This window comes from Haliaeetus leucocephalus, unplaced genomic scaffold, assembly GCF_000737465.1.
Source record: "Haliaeetus leucocephalus isolate CR32 unplaced genomic scaffold, Haliaeetus_leucocephalus-4.0 Scaffold696, whole genome shotgun sequence".
Lineage (NCBI taxonomy): Eukaryota > Metazoa > Chordata > Aves > Accipitriformes > Accipitridae > Haliaeetus > Haliaeetus leucocephalus.
The window spans coordinates 1,082,355-1,100,518 of NW_010973132.1; the positions used below are offsets into that span (position 1 = coordinate 1,082,355).

An 18,164-nucleotide genomic window follows, 5' to 3' on the forward strand; every position below is an offset into this window, starting at 1 on the left:
ATGGAGCAAGATGGCATTTTGTCTCAGGTAAGAAGAGTGCAGAGCAAAGCAAGGCATCTGGGATCTCAGCTGGTTATGCTGCACATAGTGCAAAGGTGGTACTACTTTCTTGACCTACCATTGACTATAAATGACTCTGTGTGGGATGAAGGAAGTCAGTGCCTCAAGAGCTCATTATCGAAATCTAAAAAATGATAGCAAAAAAAAAAAAATAGGAAGGAAGTGAAAACTACTTGGGGAGTAAAAGTTTATTTACAAAGGGAGCATTTTGTATATTTAGGGGCTTTTTTCATTTTAGAGACATGATACATGCAACTTCAGAATAAGTATTAAACAGTATGGAAATGTGCTTCAAGGTGAAAGATCAATGATGGGGTGTGTTGACAGGAGACAGGTATGCTGTTCCTTTAACAGCCAGGGCTGGGAGCTGCCTTCCCTCCCCTGTGTCATGCAAAGGGTGGACCTTTTGGTGGCTGCTGCACCTCTGCTGGGGCTTACTGGGACAAGCACGGCGCAGGCAGCGGCACCGGGCACAGCAGGAAACACCTGTACCTGCCAAGGCTCTGCGGCCAGCACGGACCATGGGCTCCCGTCCACTGCTGTTCTGTGGTTCTCAATTCCCTATGAGGATTGCTTTTAAGAGACAGGATGGTTTTTCCAGGGGTAACGTCGGCACTTCTTGTTGCAGGAGCTGATCACTCAAACCACTCGGCTAAGAGAAGGAATTATGAGGCTGAATCCTGATGGGGAGCAGTCGACTCCTGTTACAAAGGTACTGCAAAGGAGAATTTCAAAAGAAAGCTGTAAAGGAGACTTTCCTGCTGGGTGGAGCCTGGGTGAGAACAGATAAAGTTCAGCCTCTGCCAAACAGTCTAATTAGCTGCCATAACCCATCCAGCTTCCCCCATGAAACACTGTCCCACTTATCATTTTGATCGCTTCACTTAGGCAGTCTTGCTTCACATTAAAGTCCTAGTGCTGTTTTCTATCCTTGGCACATGGGAAATGAACCCTGTTTTAACAAGGCTAATATCTTTAAAAGGATGGGTTGGAATAGGCTTTCTGCTACATATGTCTTACTAAAGCACAAGGGCAAATTTACTGTCAGTGTAGGTAGTAATAGCTGTGAAATTGTGCCACTTACTCCCTCAAAGAGTATGGCACAACCTTGAAGTGGATTTTTCAATGCCTGATTTCCTGGATTAACCTAATAGTTTTCCAGGAGACTTCAGATATGTTATATGAAATCTTTCCTCTAGGAAATGAGAGGACCAGATGTGGTGAAAAAGTTTTTTGACCTTGTTCTCTGTAGTTTGAGGCCACTTAGTAATAATTAGGAACTCTCCCTTGTTCTGTTTCGAGCTGAGTTAAGCTGCTGAGCAACAAGTGTTGTGCTTACAGTTTAAGGAATTGCCACCCCTTTCTGTTGATTAGTTGAATGGAAACCCCAAAGATGAGAAAATACTCCCTAAAACACAACTCTCTACACTGCAGGGATCACGGCAGGTTCAGAAGAACAAACCAAACCTCTCAAAGTTTTTTAGGCAAAACTCACACCGCCGATGGGATTTTGGCCATTTGTTATTTATACCTCCGTGATGGCTAAGCCAAGGCTTCCTGGTTATGACAGGGCACATCCACATGCCTGAGTACTTTGTTCAATCTGCACTCCTTCCCTGGCTCTTTGGGATCACCATGAGCCACGAAGGTGGCTCCAGGGGAGCCGATCCCTGAAACTGGGTTGAGCCCTTCCAGGAAAGTGCCTTCTCCAAAGCCAGCCACTGGCAGCACAAGTTACTGGCTCTGTAATTACCGAACACTTTCCACCTGTACCTGCCTCATTTCTGTGCCTTAGGAGTTAGGGTTTAGACACAAATGCAAGTGCCTTTGATGGTCTTATCCACAGCTACTCTTTGGACTCTTAGCGGTGGTTTGACATCCTTGATTTGCACACACGGTTACCTGCTGTGCAGCTGAACAGCACAAGTGTCGTTGGTGCCTTTTCGTAGAATGGGGTGCTTTGGTTACCTGGAGGCTAATTTTACCTGTTTCTTCATTAGCCTACTTGCTAACTGCCCCCGATCTCAACAACATATATTCATTAGCCCCAGCTGCATGCATTAATACACTCAGGTTAAACATTATGAGAGACATCACATGGACATATATATTCCATTGAGACTATGAATATCAATACACTTCACTATTTATGGACAGCAAGCATGGCACATTATGAACACAGTACATACCAAGTTGTTTTGCTCAGGCCAACTAGAGCAAAAGTCCTGCTCTCCTTTCCAGCAGTACCTGTGTCACACATCCTTCTCAGCGGGACTACTGAGGTCAGTGTTATGCAAATGCCACTTCAGGACTGGCAATGGTCTTTTAATAGTCATTTTGCAGTATAGATGGAGTGAGCAGGAGGTATCACTATCTGTCTGTGGGCCTGTAGTTGCACTAAGCGCCTTTTCCATTTTAGAACTTTTGGAGCAAAATTTTCCTGCTGATTTATATTCCAACATATTGTGTCTTTTCCCCCTTTCTGTGACTGTAGAAATAAAAGGTTAGGTGGAAATGGAGATTAATGGTATTTATTTGTTTATTTTATGGTAAAAGGAGAAGGGATATGGACTTGTGTTTGGGGTCTGACATGGGACCAGAACAGCAATATGAGAGACTAAGAAGTCAAGCATGAGGCCTTAATGTCGGAGACATGGGCTAATATGAAAGAGGGAAGCCAAAGGGAGCAAACAAGAGTTTCTTATCAGGTGTAAAACACTGAGTTTGCACTTCTTATCCAAAACAGTGCAAAGAAACTCCAGCTATGCAGAATTTACATGGTTCAAAACTAGAGAAAATCTTCTCACAAGAAAAAGTCAGAGGTGAGCTCAGCTCGAGAGGAGCAGTTATGTCCCTGTAAATGATATTTGGGTATTTCTCTCTCTTGATCATTTCTATCTTCTAAATATGCTATCTACCTTTAGCATTCATTCCTGTCTTTTGTATGGCTTTTTTTTCCCCCGCAGATAGAATCATCTCTGTGTTACTTACTGACTGTAAGAGTCATAAGAGCAAGAAATATCCACCAGGCAGATGTCTGTAAGTATCTGTAGTGCTCTGTACGGTCTCCTTAACCTTCATGGGATACTAGCTAGTCTTGCTACACAAAAAAGTGCTTTCTGGATTTCTTCCATGGATGGAGAAAGTCCTCTCACTGGCATGCTGGTTCCAGCAATGAACACAGTGTGTTGGTTTTCTTTGCATCAACCCTGTTCTGTGCAGAGGTAACTCTGTAAGGTCACAGCTGTACCTATGGCACATATTTCTCTGCATCACCAAAGGGAGCAGGGAAAGCTCTGCAGTCTGTTGAAAGCAAGATATGTGGAAAGATCTCCTGTATTTTCCTCTGGAGTATATTTATGTAGCAAATACCACACAAACAGATTGGGATAATGGAGCAAATACTGAAAATGGAGTAGCCTTATCTCAAATTTAGCTTGTACTCAAAGCTTTCTCAAGGCTAAGTAATCCAAATTACCATACCCTGATTCCCTGTGTACCAGCTTTCGCAGATAAAACCCCATTAGGTGGTGTTACATTTTGTAGGTTCACTTCTGATGGCCTGCAACTGAAATATAGTAGAAGATTGTAGTTTTACTTATGCAGAAATCAAGAAGCATTTTTTCCCCCTATGTTTTGGGCTTTTAAAAAATTTTCTGTCTGGCTAAAATAGAAGTTATCGCTGTGTTTCCTTAATGCTTGCAAACATAGGGTGCTGTGGTTGTACTGAATTATTTTATCTTGGGCTAAACTGATTGCCTGATGACATAGAAGGAGGAGAAACCCCTTTGAACCAAATGCATTTAATGCATTTATTATATGTCTAACCATATTTATTCAGAGAAGAATCGTGTCCCTCTTCTTTTTTCTCCATTCCTATTACCTAAATTGTAATGTTTATGTTGGACAAATATGTCATCATTATCACAGTGTCTCTCTCTGAAAGCAAAGCTTCATGTTGTTCAATTCATTCTTTCTTCCAGAGCAAATCCTCATTTTAATTGTGTTTGTGTTTTTTAACATACAGTAAGCCAGACTGACTGCTATGTGAGCCTGTGGCTGCCAACTGCTTCAACTGACAAATTTCAGACTAAACCCATCAAGAATTGCAAAGATCCAGTCTGGAATGAAACCTTCTACTTCAGGATCCAGAGTCAGGTCAAGGTACTGAGCTGGGACTTCCCTGTTAACCAGGACCTAGGGGGCAACTAGCAGGTTTTATCCTTTTGCAAAGGGGACTTAAGTAATTTTCTCAAGAGGCAAGGAAAGATGCAGAAAGATGTGAGAATAACATAGTTTTATGACAGTTTTCCATGCCATGAAAGACAAGTATCTCTCAGCCATGGGTAGAATACGACCTTTGAGATGTCTGTGATTTCCTCTCATTCCTCCTTGTAGGCAGATGCCTACATAAAGTTGATTTTCCCCTCTGCCTCCTTCCTTACCTGCTCTTTTTCTTTACACCCTCCCACTCCTCACAACAGCTGACTAAAACAGCTGTCCCCAGGATCTCCTGCTTTGAATGAAAACTGACACACTTCTAAAGTCCTTCCCTTCCCTTCCCAGAATGTGCTGGAGCTGGTGCTCTATGATAAGGACGTGGCTACTCAAGATGACCACCTCTTCACGGTGTACTTCGATATAGCCAAACTTTCCCTGGGAGAGCAAGTCTTCATGCACTTCAAGTGTGATTCACAGGTGAGGTCTGAAATAAGAAATGGAATAGGTTGGAAAGAACGTGTTTGTCTGCTTTTCTGTCTAAAATGTTATTTGCAAAATCTTTTTTTACTTCTTGTGTATGGACTGCCTAGACACATGAAAGGGAGTTGTTTTTCACTCTGACATGGGAAAGCCTCTTCTCACCTGGATCTGTAGGCACACTGAAGGGTTTGGTATTGGCCACAGAGGCTCACAAACTTCAGGTGTCTTTGCAAAATTGTCACTTTGCTGAGTCTGCCCCCATTGAGGATTGAGGATCGAGGACTCTGTCCGCACCAGTACATGATGCTTTTTGTCAAAACTTGTTACTTAACCTAGTAATTAGGAAGTAATAACTCTGTGATAAGAACCAAGTGTCGAACCAGACTAGTTGCTAATTATGAACTGTGGCATGGGTGTTAAATAAGGTGCCTAAGTCATGCCACTCCACTTGGCAACAAGAAATATTCCTAATTTGAATGTCCAGGGAGGCTCTGAAAGTCGTACATCCCACTTCCCGGTATGTTCTGTCCATCCCTCTCCTTTTCCAGTTCCCTCCCAGTCTTCTGTGCATCTGTCATGCACCATTCCATTGATTAATTACACTCCCAAACTCCACTCTGCAGTTTGTTGCCTTGAAATGCCTTATTTGACCATTTCTTTCTCTACAAAATACCAGAGGAGCAGCGTGTAGACTTCCAGTAGCCCTTGGTAAAATAGAAACATTTGGCTAGTTGTAACCCAGCTCATTACTGTCTGGGTGGTTACAGGTGCCATATCCAAGCCTTTCATTACTGCGTTTGCACAGCTACAGTAGTAAGAGCTCATCCTCTTCAGGCCTTCGTAAATTTTTTTTGTCCTGTATTAATAACTTTTGGGTGTCTTTAGTGCAATAGGTAGTTTGAGCAACTAAGCAACCTACAGCGTGATCTCACTTCTCTGTTCATCATCCCTTCTGTCCCCACCTTTGTTTTCCTCTGTCCCGTGCTTTCTTCCTCCTAGGGATTATACTCTTCTCCACCGCCCCATAGACCAGGCCTTAATGTCAGATTTACCTCTGCCCCAGTGCCCTCAACATGTTGCCAAACGAAGTGGTTGTCCTCTTCCACACCTGCTTTGCATGTCACCATTTCCACTCCTTACACCAGAAGGCTTTGGCTGCTCCCCTCAGCAGACCCTCTTTCTCTGGCTGGCAGACAGCACCTCTGCCCGGCTCAGTCCCTTGTGTCCCAGCAGAAGCAGGCAAGCCAAGTACTTTCTTTGTTAAAAACTGCTATCACAGCCATCCAGAAACTTCCTATCAATAAAGAACCTTGAGGCTCAAGATGCACAGATGTGAGGTGGCGGGGGCCTCTCTTTTACATGCTCTGCCAGTTGCAAATAGTGCTTGCATACCTACATTGTGAGAGTGAGAACTTGCATTATGAGAACTGCCAGTAGACTAGTGCCAAAAACATTTTTCTTTCTTTGTTTTCCAGAGACAAGAGGAGCTAGAGGTGGGATTTGCATTGGATAATATGTGAGTAAACGTGAAATGCAACATAATCTGCAGCAAAAAGAAACAGCAATTCAGAGGCATGAAATAATCTAGCCTAATTGTCCAGTGTACATCATTCCTTGATGATGCTGATGATGAACACTGTTTCCTGAGGAATCCGTGCTATGAGCTGTGTGACGAATTGGTGCGTGCCAGGATGACCTCCTATGAACTTCAGGCGGACAGGGAGAACACCCTAAAACCTTTTCTTTGCCCAGTGTAATGAATACTATTTAAGACGAGAATATTGGGACTGCTGTTTTGTTACACGTTTGTCTTTAAGATCAGCCGGGAGGTTCGCCTCCCTTCAAAGCACAACATGGAATAACGCACGGGATTTCTGATCTAGAGCCCTTTCTGTCCCATCCTCCGACAAACTGCAATTTTTAACAGACTGGAGTCCGTGAAACCATCTGTAGCCTCAGCTTGGGGCTCACCATAAAATCACTGCATGGTTTGGGCCTGCAGTACCTTTTTTTTTTTCCCCTGAGCTCCAGGACTGGACGAGCCGGTAGGATGACAACTGTGCCTTGACAGAGTTGAGTGAGGAAACTTGTATCACAAGTCTCCTGGGACTTCTCTTTCAAATCCAATACGCAGCTAAAAATAAGCAAGAGGAAAATCAGGAGAGGGGTGTGTCTCATGAATTATACTGTAATTATACTGAGTTATTAAAAAATGTATTTTTCTTTCTGTTTCCTAGCTCAGGCCCTCCTGAAACCATCATTACTAATGGAGTACTAGTGGTGAGTGTTATGTTTTGTCATCTTTCTTGTCGTGTTGCCACACTTGTTTCACTTGACTCACAGTCATCAGGCCAACATACCCTTGGACTGAGCAAAGCCAGCACTGAAACACTGTGATTTCCCTCTTCATCATCTGCCTCACGACACATCCTTGTGGATGGCACCTGTGGAGAGGCTGTGGCTGGAACAGCAGGGAGGTCCCCCATGCTAGCATCCCTCTGGTGTTGCAAAGGCAATGCATGGAAGTGGTTTAGGTCTGAGACATCGGCGCAGCAGTGAACTCTCCCTTGGACATCACTCCTCCCAAATTCCTGTATTGCCAAAGCAGTGGGGTTTCTCCTGTCCCAGGCACATGTCATTTCCTGCATTCATAACTGCGCTTTTTACACAGGGACTTCCTGACCATGCCATTTGCTCATGTATTAGCTTTGTTTCCTCATTATTTTTGTTTATATCAGTCCTCTGCATCTCTGTCAGCGTCCTGGGAGTGCTGTTTTTCACTTTGCCCTTACCTTCTCCCTTCTGCAAGCCCTGTTCATCCACACTGCACCCCCAGCCTTGCCCTGGCTGCATCCAGTTTCTCAGAGACTTCTCCTGTTCCAGCCAGAATCTGAAATCGAGGTCATGGTTGAGAGAAAATGTTTTCCTCAGGACAAAGTGCACTGCCTGTATAGCATTCATATCATCATCAGTAGGAGCTTAGACTAGGAAACAGAAACTCAGACTGGAAAATTCCCTGCCATGAGGTATTTTATTGTTTGTGTCTCTTACAGTCTCGCAAAATCTGCAGCTTGGAAGTTCAGGTGGTTGAGAAGAAGAAGAAGAAAAAGAAGAAATCTTTATCAAGTGAGGTTATTTCTCCATTAGCTATTTTTAAATCTTGATGTGCTAATACTATGAAGGCAATTGGCTTAAAGTAAGAATGAAATAATACCCGACGAATCCAAAACATGAGGACAGCCTTGTGATATACTCTGTAAGAACCTTTGTTTCCAATTTTGATGAGAAAACTACTCTGTGTCTGCTTTTGTGTCACTTCCTTAGAGAAAGAATTCTCCTTTAAAGTGCAAGGCTCTTATGAGGGCACCCAAGACATTATGCTGGGATCGGATCTGGTCTTCAGCTCCTCCTCTCCTGCCAAATTTCACTATGCCAGATACAAGCAGCCAACACTGGATGTTACGCTACCAAGGAAGAAACAACCTCCCTCCTTTGTATGTTATAACTAGACTTTATAAAACATAATAGTGGCATGTAGAGTAACATGCACCATAAATAGTAACATTAATTTGCATTGTGGAAAGAGACTAACACTCCTTACAATATAAACTTGGATATATTTGTATTTTTTCAGCACTCCTATGTGTGTGATACAGGCTCTGCAAACGTGGAACTTCATTCCCTTCCAAGTGGAAAAAACATGGTCTTAGCAGAGGTGAGTGCCTGCTCTTTTGTGGGAGAGGTTGAGAAAGCTGAGCGTGGAACTCTATCCCCCTGATGATTACGAGGGTACTCTCTGACGATCAAAGCCTACAGATAAAAAATGTCACAATCTAACAGTGGTAGGTCTTTAGGTGATAAGGCCAGGTTGTGCCTTGTTCTCTTTGAATGGGTATGGGAATACAGGGGATCTCGTTACTCCATCCTGATCTTATTTCATGCTAAACGCGAGCTAAACACACACCAGTGGGGCACCTGACCGAACTGAGGTAGCGCCAGTCTTTTGCTGATGCTGACTATGCTTTGCAAAGCACTTTCAGATTCATGGTTAAAAAAAATCCATACAGAACGAAAGGAACATGGCTGTTGTGGGGTGTAAGCCACAGAAAGGGAGGAGCAAATGCTGTGGTGTAGAATAGTAGTGTGGTTGCAGCCTGGCTGGCTGCCTAAGAGAGGTAATGTTAGTAGAGGTGGGTAAGGTATATATTATCATTACTTTCCTCTGTAAACAGCAGTTGTCCTCAGACATTACATTCACTACAGAACACTTGGAATTACTGAACAACTTCCCTGACAATAAACCAGTGCAGTCAATTCATATACGTTGCTGGATTATTCAGAGTTCCCAATCTGTACCCACATTACTAGGACAGCACAGGCTAAAATTCCTCCTGGGGCTGCAGGGGAGGAGTACTAAAGCAGGTTGTCATGCTTACATTGTTCACATTCTTGCTTTCCAGGATAAAAGATTTGATTTATATGTGAAGGCAGAAGACTGGTAAGAGACTTGGCTGCTCTTGGAGGCTAACTTGTCCTTAGCTGAACTCATCTCACCCTTGGCTCTTTACTGGGGAGGAGGCACTCACAGTAGGATAGTAGGTTGTATGACCAAGTGATGTGGAATTCACATGAGCTGAAAGCAAACTATATGTGTAAAGTTAACAACAGGTGTAGATAATCCATGATGAGACATGAATAAAGAAAAGATGCATAAAATAGAAGAAATAATATTACAAGCTGCTTAAGCTAGTCAGCATTATGCTCAGCACAGTCTGTAACCTTTAACACTGTGTAAGAGTGCAGCTGATCACCTGGTACTGTTGATCATGAAGTAGGTAAACTGTGCTGCCTACTTCAAGGCAGACGTGAGAAGTTTTTCTTACAGCTCTCAGTGCAGGTTAAAGTATGAGAGAATCCAGACAGCAGATGTCTCAGAAATTATCTGCAGGAATGTCTTTCCTTAGGTTTTCTTTTGATAAATGCTTAGAAATTTAGCAGTCCCTTTTTCTATCATTCTTTCATGCAGCATTGTATACCTGCTTGGGAGTGTAGGAAAGGCTTCTCCTGTAAAAGCGGTACTTTGTGGATCTGGTTTATTTCCTTGTATTGGAAACTCTGAGCTTGTCTACCAATAATAAAACGGAATATTCCTTTTTCCTGATCTCTGCTCCAGCCCAGACCAACTGGATGTGCGTTTAGGTTTTGACCTCTGCATGCAGGAGCAAGACTTTCTCTGCAAAAGGCGGAATTATGTTGCTCCTGCTCTGAAGAAGGTCCTGCAGCTGGAACAGGATCTGCTGGACCATGAGGTCTGTAGGGCAAACATTCAAAACATATAATGAGTGCTTAGCGGTGGGGGCATAACAGCATAATATGACCTCTTCTTCTTCCCAGTTACATTTTTTTCTGGTCTTTTCTCATCTTTAAACTTTTGTACACTTCCAATACTGCCCCATACCTCTAATCTTACCCTGTTGTTTGTGTCCTTTGCAGTTGCTGTCCTGAGTTTAACTAACTCCTCTCCTGCTACACCTTCATTGCAAGCCAGGCTAGACATTCCTTATACAGAAATGGCTTCTTCCACAGTCTTTACCCTATGGTTGTTAGCCTTGTCGATACTCCTTCCTCCTCTCTTCGACCTGTGAGATTTCTTTTTAATTCCTGCCTTTACAACTGATTTTTTTCTCTCTTACTCTCTCTTTTGGTTTGAATGAATGCATTTTCATTTGTTTTTTTACCAAACATCTGTGTTGAACATGTCAGAGACAAGTGTCAGTTATCTAAGCAAAAATTGTCATTACTTTTATTCCTGTTCTCCTTTATAAAATAAACGGTAGCCTATATTTCAGTAGAAATCATTTGGAAAGAATTCTGTGTCTGGGCACGTGTGGTGCTGTCAGGCTTTGTGTAGCAGGAGGTTTCTGCTGGGAGCCACAGCCAGCTGCAGCCCGCTGTCTGACGCCAGCCCTTTCTGCTTGTGTGCTGCACAGACCCCGGTGGTGGCCATCATGACTACAGGAGGAGGGATGAGATCTTTGACCGCCCTGTATGGCAGCCTGCGGGGGCTCAAGAAACTCAATGTCTTGGACTGTGCCACATACCTGACTGGCTTGTCTGGTACTACATGGTGAGTAAAACTGGGCAGCTCTTGGCTGCAGTCTTTCTGATGACACCAATGCGCTGAAGTAGGCTGGGGCTGAACGTGCAGCAGTCTACCTATAATGCCTTTGCAGCAGTCCTCTTTTTTTGATCTTCCAAAATTAACAGATTAAAGTCTCTTCATGGGAGAAAGTCACATAACGTGCAACAACATTAAAACAAGTGTTTTCTAAGGACAGCTTATGGAAAATTTCTCAAGCCATTTTGTCATGGATAATGACTGTGACTTCAAAGGGACCATGATAGTTTCTTGGGGAACTGAAGACGGGAAACCTTTGCTTAATTTCAAATCAAGAACTTAAAACAGAAACATAAGATGTAGCCATTGCCTACTTCAAACCTTAGTGTGGTTTTCTTCCATCTTCAATATATATTTCCTCTTCCTAGGACGATGTCAAACTTGTACAGAGATGCTGACTGGTCACAAAAGGATCTCGACAAGCAGATCAGCGAGGCTCGAAAACATATGACAAAATGCAAAATAAATTCCCTTTCCTTGGAGTATTTGAAGTATTACAAAAAGCAGCTGTGTCAACGGAAAAGAGAGGGCCGCAAAACATCTTTTATAGATCTCTGGGGGCTTGTCCTGGAATCTTTGTTGCACGATGGGGTACAGTATGTCATAAAGCAGCGTTTACAGTGGCTTGCAATTTTCTGAAAATTAATTTCTGGAGAAGATATTTTCCTGTTTGTTCTGAGAGAAGTAGTTTGCTATGAGACTGTGTGTATGCAAATACACAGACATTTCCAAAACATTTAGTGGCAGTCTTTTAGATACCCAACCACTGTGGAAGTCAGCATTATTGCTTGTGAGATTTTGGATATGTTTTTCTGAGAAAACTCCAAGATTAACATTTTGAAAAAATATAATATTTTAAGATTTTTGTTTATATATATGCTGCAGGTATTTTATTCAGAAATAGCAAATTTACAGACATTATCAATGCCCATGAGAGGTATTAACAAAAGGACCTGCAGACTTTTGAAATATGTGGGAGGTCTTACATAAATTTGCAGCATAACACGTTAAGCTGGTTTATACCAAAAGTATTGCTTTCTGCTCTTCATCATTTCCTTCCATTTTCATCCTAATGGGTTGTCAAATAATCTGGCATCAGATTGGATGCCTGCAGATATTTCAGTAACAGAATGCTCACAGGAATTTTGAAAAATATAGAACATTTCAGAATTTAAGCCCAGCACACATTATACATTAGAGGCAGAAATATTTCTGCCCTACAAGCTTAGATGCAGAGAAAACATTCCTGTGCTAATTTTCATCTCAGTGTAACTGTATTTCTGGAATCACAGAAAGACAACCATAGACTCTCTGATCAGCAACGGGCCATTGATCGTGGTCAGAACCCATTGCCTATCTATACTGCAGTCAATGTCAAGAACAACTACAGCACTCTGGATTTCAAAGGTAATTGTGAGACTTCTGAGAATCATTTGTCTTTATGTTTAAGCTAGTAAATCATGGGACAGTCTTTATAGATAGTCTAAAAAAAGCCCTCTCATTTAAAGACCAGAACCTCAGCTGATGTCTATTCATATAATCTCCTTGTAGTCAGGTGAAAGTTTGACTGCCTATGCAACAGACTCAAAAATATTCCAAAGACTTCTCATGTTTACAAGTTTTCATTTGTACCATGCTTATAACTCACTGCTATTGGTCTGAAATATTAGACTTAAATGCAGAAATTATTTTAATTTTTAACTCCTTTCATTCCCATGATAGCAACATCATTTTAATCTACAGGATTAAGGAGCTGTAGTAAAACATTGTTCTTTTCTTTGTGTTCCTTTTCACAGAATGGGTGGAGTTCACCCCTTACGAGGTGGGATTGCAAAAATATGGAGCTTTTGTTCGTGCTGAGGATTTTGGCAGTGAGTTCTTCATGGGTCGGTTGATGAAGAAGGTCCCTGAATCCCGGATCTGCTTCTTAGAAGGTAAGCTGTTAAAAACATTGGAATAAGTTTTGTTTTGGTTTTGGTTTTTGTTGGTTTTTTTTTTAATTGTGAGGTATATAAACTAAGCACTGATAAAACACTGGTGCATGACTGACAGGGCAGTTTCACTGCAGAGGATAAATATCTCATTGCTGAATTAATACTTGCTATAATGGATTCAGCTTACTCTAAAAAAGAAACTTCAAAGTGACAGGCAAATGGTTATTTTCACTTTTAAAGCTACTTTTGAATAAAAACATAGTATCACTTCCAGTCCAACAATAAAATTCGGGTCCCTGGGAATCCACAGTTCTGCTCATGCTACTCCAGAAGGGTGAACTCCAGAGCCTCTTGCCTGTCTCACAGGTAGTCAGTAATTTGTGTGCTTCCTATAGAGAGTTAACATGAGCCTTCATGCGGATCCTCCACTGCATCAGGGTGTCTTTGGGCATGCCAGGTCCCCCCAGCTCCAGACAGTCTTCTGCTTTGGCCACACATCACTGGCTCCAGTTTCCACATTGTCTGGGCAAGCCTGGGGGGGAAAACAGCATAGTCATAGCCAGAAGCATTTTTGCTGTTGACTGAAGTAGAGCATGGATAGGTGTTTTCCAGACAAAGAGACAAGCTGTCAACATGTGAGTGGTTCGAGATGCAAACTTCTCTTCGACTGGCCACTTCACTTAGAGTGAGGGAGACGCTGTACTATTTTAGCCCAAGCCTATGCTGGATGTGCATACATTTGCACTTCCTGAACCAAAAACCAGTGAGAACTTGTGCCCTAACGGATAACCAAAGAAATTTTTTCTCAAGTTCAAAAATGCATGGTCAAAACTGATCCCTTGATGTGCTAACAGGCTGCTTCTCAAAAAAGGAAGTCTACAAATCAGAGGCTGTAAGATCATGTTGTAGTTAGACCCTTACCAATGTAATTCCCCATCAAATATCTCAGATTGCAAAATTTCATCCTTTCTTTTTATACAAGCCTTGTGATACTTGGTTTTTTTTCTGAAAACCCAAGGTCCTTAGGTCATATTAATTCACAAAAATCTCACCATTCGTTAAAATATATATCCAGCCCTAAGTACCATAAGACAACAACTGGATACCAAAATAAGGTTTAAAAACCAGCAGCCAAATAAAAATGACACATCATCCATTTAAAACAAACTAAGGAAAAGCATAAACCTTGCGAATCTCATCTCATGAGAACAGTTTTGTGATCCATGATGTGTGAATGTTTGAGTTAGAAAGCTCTTTCCTTTTACAGGCATGTGGAGTAGTTTATTTTCATTGAATGTGTTATATATCTGGAATTCATCCCATTCATCAGAAGATTTCTGGCACAGGTGGACCCGGGACAAAATCGACAATATAGGTAAATTATCATACTTCTTCCTTATTGTGTATTTATTGTTAGATAGAGTTAATGTCAGATAAACCATCACAACCATCTGCTATGTGAGATGTGCACAGTGTATCTGTCATTTTTTGGAGTGTTTCTTCAAAGACCACATTGCCTTTCTGGAAGGAATTGGATTCAAAGTCTCATACTGCAAAACATAATTGGGTAATTTAAAAATCTCCAGTCTTGTGATCTACGTGCTCACTGAGGGCTCAACACTGATGTTAGCAGAGGAGTAAAATGTTCAGGAATAATAAGATTGATTTGTAAATGATTAATAAAGCAAAAAGATTTTGACTACATAAAATAGGAGCTACTGTAATACAAATAAATACAACACTTATCCTTTTCCAAAGCCTGCATTCAGTCTGTTCCACAAGTGTGCATATGTCTGGTGCAGATTTTTATGGCTGCCTGATAGTGGGCAGGTTTTTTATCTAAGTCTGAACTGTGTAAAGAAATGGTATTTGGCTGGTAAGAGTAGGGTTTTATTTTCTTTTTCATTTGGTCACTTGTGCTCATCGAGTCTTTTATCCTAGGCCTTTTAAATAAATAAAACACTGATTTTTATTACTTACCTCGACATCTTGGGCAATGACCTTGCTGTAGGCAAGTAGAATTTAACAGCCTTTCCCCATGCAGAGGAGGAACCCCTCCTACCGCTGAAGCCCCACGAGCTGAGGACTCGGCTGTTCACCCCTCCCGGCCCCCTCAGCAGCGCTCTCCGCGGCGCTCTTACCGACCGCCCCTGTGTTGCCCAGGAGCACAACTTCCTAAAGGGTTTCCAGATGCATAATGACTACCTGGAGAACAAGCACTTCTGCAGATGGAAAGGTAAGAGAAGACCTGTGTGCCTGGAGAGAGAATAAAAAAGCAGAACAAAATGAAACCCCAGATTTGATATTAAACCCTATCTCCAAGGTTAAAGGCCATGTTTGGGCAGAATCACTATTAGACCAATCAGTTGTGGCACACTGGGATGTAGCATGGTGTGGTGTTGAGCTCCATGCCAATGGTTTGCTGGTGGCACACACCGCCTGAGGCAGGGGCACCGGGTCCTGATGGTGGTTTTCCCTTTGTTTGAAGACACACTCGGTCGGGAGGCACAAGAAACCCCCTTCATGAAAGTTGCCGTTGCAGGTTGAAACTGCATGTGGCTGGAGTTCAGAGGGCACAAGAGAAGGGATACAGTGAATCTCCCTTCCCTGAAGACAGAAACCAGTTAGGGCTCTGTGGTCATGGTGTAAGAGTGGAAAACAGGCTAACCAGTTTTGCACTACTGCACTTACAGCAAGAAAAATCTTTCCTTTCAGATACTGTGTTAGACACATTTCCCAACGAGCTGACACAGTCAGAGGAATTCCTGTCTCTGGTAGATACAGGATTTTTCATCAATACAAGCATCATGCCACTTCTAAAACCAGAGAGAAAGGTGGACGTCATCCTGCATTTAAATTACAGTGCAGGATCTCAGATACAGGTGAGAGGAATTGAAGCAGTCTCTGTTTCTTCTTCAACAGCTGTATGCCTGTAAGTTTTTAACACTTAAGTGCTTTCTCTATTGCTCCTACTAGAAGCCTTAACCACTAGCATTTTTCGCTTAATGCTGCAGTGTGATACTTCATTTATAGGCTGTACATATTCTCATTTGTTTTTCTTGTATGATACAAATGTTTTGTGCTAAGAACTCAGGGAAAACAAAAACCTTCTCTCCAATGATGTAGTGATTTCCAGTAGGGGTTTCAGAGCTTTCACATAGCTAGCTTGGAAAATGCCCTCTTTGTTACTGGACTCCAAGAAATCCTGCACCCTGAAATCCTCTTTAAGTCTTAGTGCTGTTCTGTTCATTGACCCAGGCTCTGGACCAGACCTGCAAGTACTGCTCAGAGCAGGGAATCCTTTTTCCCAGGGTGGACTTGAGTGAAAAAGACAGGAAAAACCTGAAGGAGTGTTACCTCTTTGATGGTGCTGAGACTCCAGGAGCGCCAGTACTGCTATTTTTCCCACTGATTAATGATACCTTTCAGAAATACAAAGCACCAGGTAAGTAATCAAACATGTTAAAAAAAGGTTGACATCATGGCCAGCCTATTAAAGGGAGTATATTTAATATGCCAACCCTTGAACTTCACTGTTGGCTCATTTCAATACATCAAACCTCTCTGTTGCCCAAAGTTACTTTTTTACCAGGTCAGATTTGATGCTGTGGCTGTGCTGTTTCAATCTCTAAGATAGTTTGCAGGTAACTTTGATGTATCTACGTGAGCCACAGGTACAGCTCAGAACTGCAGTGTAGACCCACGTAAGAGGAATAATCATCATTTTTGTCCCCTCATCATGTGAAGCAGCTAATATCCACCTGAGCCAGGGACTGAGCTGTCAGTCTGAAACAGAATTATTTGTTTAAAAAAAATTTTAAACTCGCAAGAATAATTTAGATTATGAACTCTCTCTGTGGAGAGACATCTCCTTTCCCTGCTCTGTTAAGAGTTTGCTTGCTTCTGACCAGAGTAACTCCCATCTCTCAGCAGTGATTTGTCACCCCTTCCTCCTAGGTCAGAAGCGCTTAGAATCAGAGATGGAAGATGGCAAAGTTGATCTCTATGGCCGCTGTTCCCCTTACTCAACATATTCAATTCAGTACACTGAGAAAGCATATGACCGTCTGGTTCAGCTGGGTGAATACAACATCCTAAATAACGAAGACCTCATTATGCAGGCCTTGCACACAGCAGTGGCACGGAAAAGGCAGAAAAAGAAATAACATAAGACAAGGGACTATGCTTTTGTGTCCCTTAACCTGCTGAGAGACTGAAGCTCCCTTACGATCAGCCAGCAGCCTTCAAAGGATTCCTGCTCAACCTCACTGAATGGCAATCTCAGATGAGCAAAGAAGAGACTGAAAAGAAACTTTTCTCCAAAGAATTTCACTGTGGCAATTCATTGCAATTCAGCTACAACAGTGGAGTACAAGTCCCACATGGAATAAGGTGCTAAGATGATAATGAGCATGGTGCTAGTTGCCTTGAGAAAGTTTGAAATGTTTAAGTCCAACAGGTTCAGGGCAGACCACATTAAAAGCTTATTTTATTAACTTGGCTTGTATTTTGTGTTTGTGAGGTGGTGGTGAGGCAAGCAGCAGCCTGTGGGCCAGGTTTGTGACTGGGACCATGGCACATTGTAGGGAAGAATTTAGAGAAAGAAAGGCACGTGTCATATGGCATCCTGTGGGCATAGATCACCTCCAAGGGAGGCTTTGGACAGAGGCAGAGGAGACGCAGTCCATGGGTACCCAATCACCCAAGAAGGCAAAAGAGTCTTGATAAAGTTCTCCACTGCTTGACCACCAAGCTCCTCTGTGTGCTTCCTCACTGCTTCTTGGCTACCCATCCTCCTTCCCACCCCTGTGTGAGTGGGTAGTAGTGTAGTAACTAGAAATACAAGCTGAACAGAACACTCTGCTGGCTTTAAACCCCCTCAAAACAAGAGCAAGGATGTGCAGGCCCTTGAATTCATCAGTTCCACCTGCCCTTGCTGTTGGCTGGGTCTTGCACGAGCTTGGCACCTGCAGAATTAGGAGGCACCCACATGTGGGACAAAGGGCTTTACATGGTCTCAGTGCAAGAAGAAAGATTTTTTGTTTTGCAGTAGGGCATCTAAAGAGGATATCCTGCTCTGGGAATGTTATTTTTTCCCTCTTGAGATAGCAAAAATTTATTTTAACTGTAATGTTGCTGTAAGCCTTGTGCCAGCTGTGAAGAAGACAAAAAAGGTGCAGACCTATAGAGATCCCTGGAAACTCTGGGAAGATTTGCTATAGCAAGTACATCCTTCTGCATGGCAGGCTGCTGCAGGAGGATCTGTGCTTCCTGAGCTGGCTCTGCACCAA

General features: G+C 42.5%; 1 protein-coding gene across 1 annotated transcript; it reads left to right on the plus strand.

Moving 5' to 3' along the window:
- LOC104839740 (cytosolic phospholipase A2 epsilon-like) lies at nucleotides 1-17,039 on the plus strand. Its single transcript, XM_010580197.1, has 21 exons — nucleotides 1-27; nucleotides 689-772; nucleotides 3,027-3,099; nucleotides 4,088-4,224; nucleotides 4,627-4,758; nucleotides 6,237-6,277; nucleotides 6,999-7,041; nucleotides 7,815-7,887; nucleotides 8,086-8,255; nucleotides 8,396-8,476; nucleotides 9,222-9,259; nucleotides 9,935-10,070; nucleotides 10,752-10,888; nucleotides 11,308-11,530; nucleotides 12,232-12,346; nucleotides 12,736-12,873; nucleotides 14,141-14,248; nucleotides 14,918-15,109; nucleotides 15,589-15,755; nucleotides 16,132-16,318; nucleotides 16,831-17,039. The coding sequence occupies exons 1-21, from the start codon at nucleotides 1-3 to the stop codon at nucleotides 17,037-17,039; spliced, it is 2,511 nt and encodes an 836-aa protein (XP_010578499.1).
- Nucleotides 17,040-18,164: the final 1,125 nt, after the last annotated feature.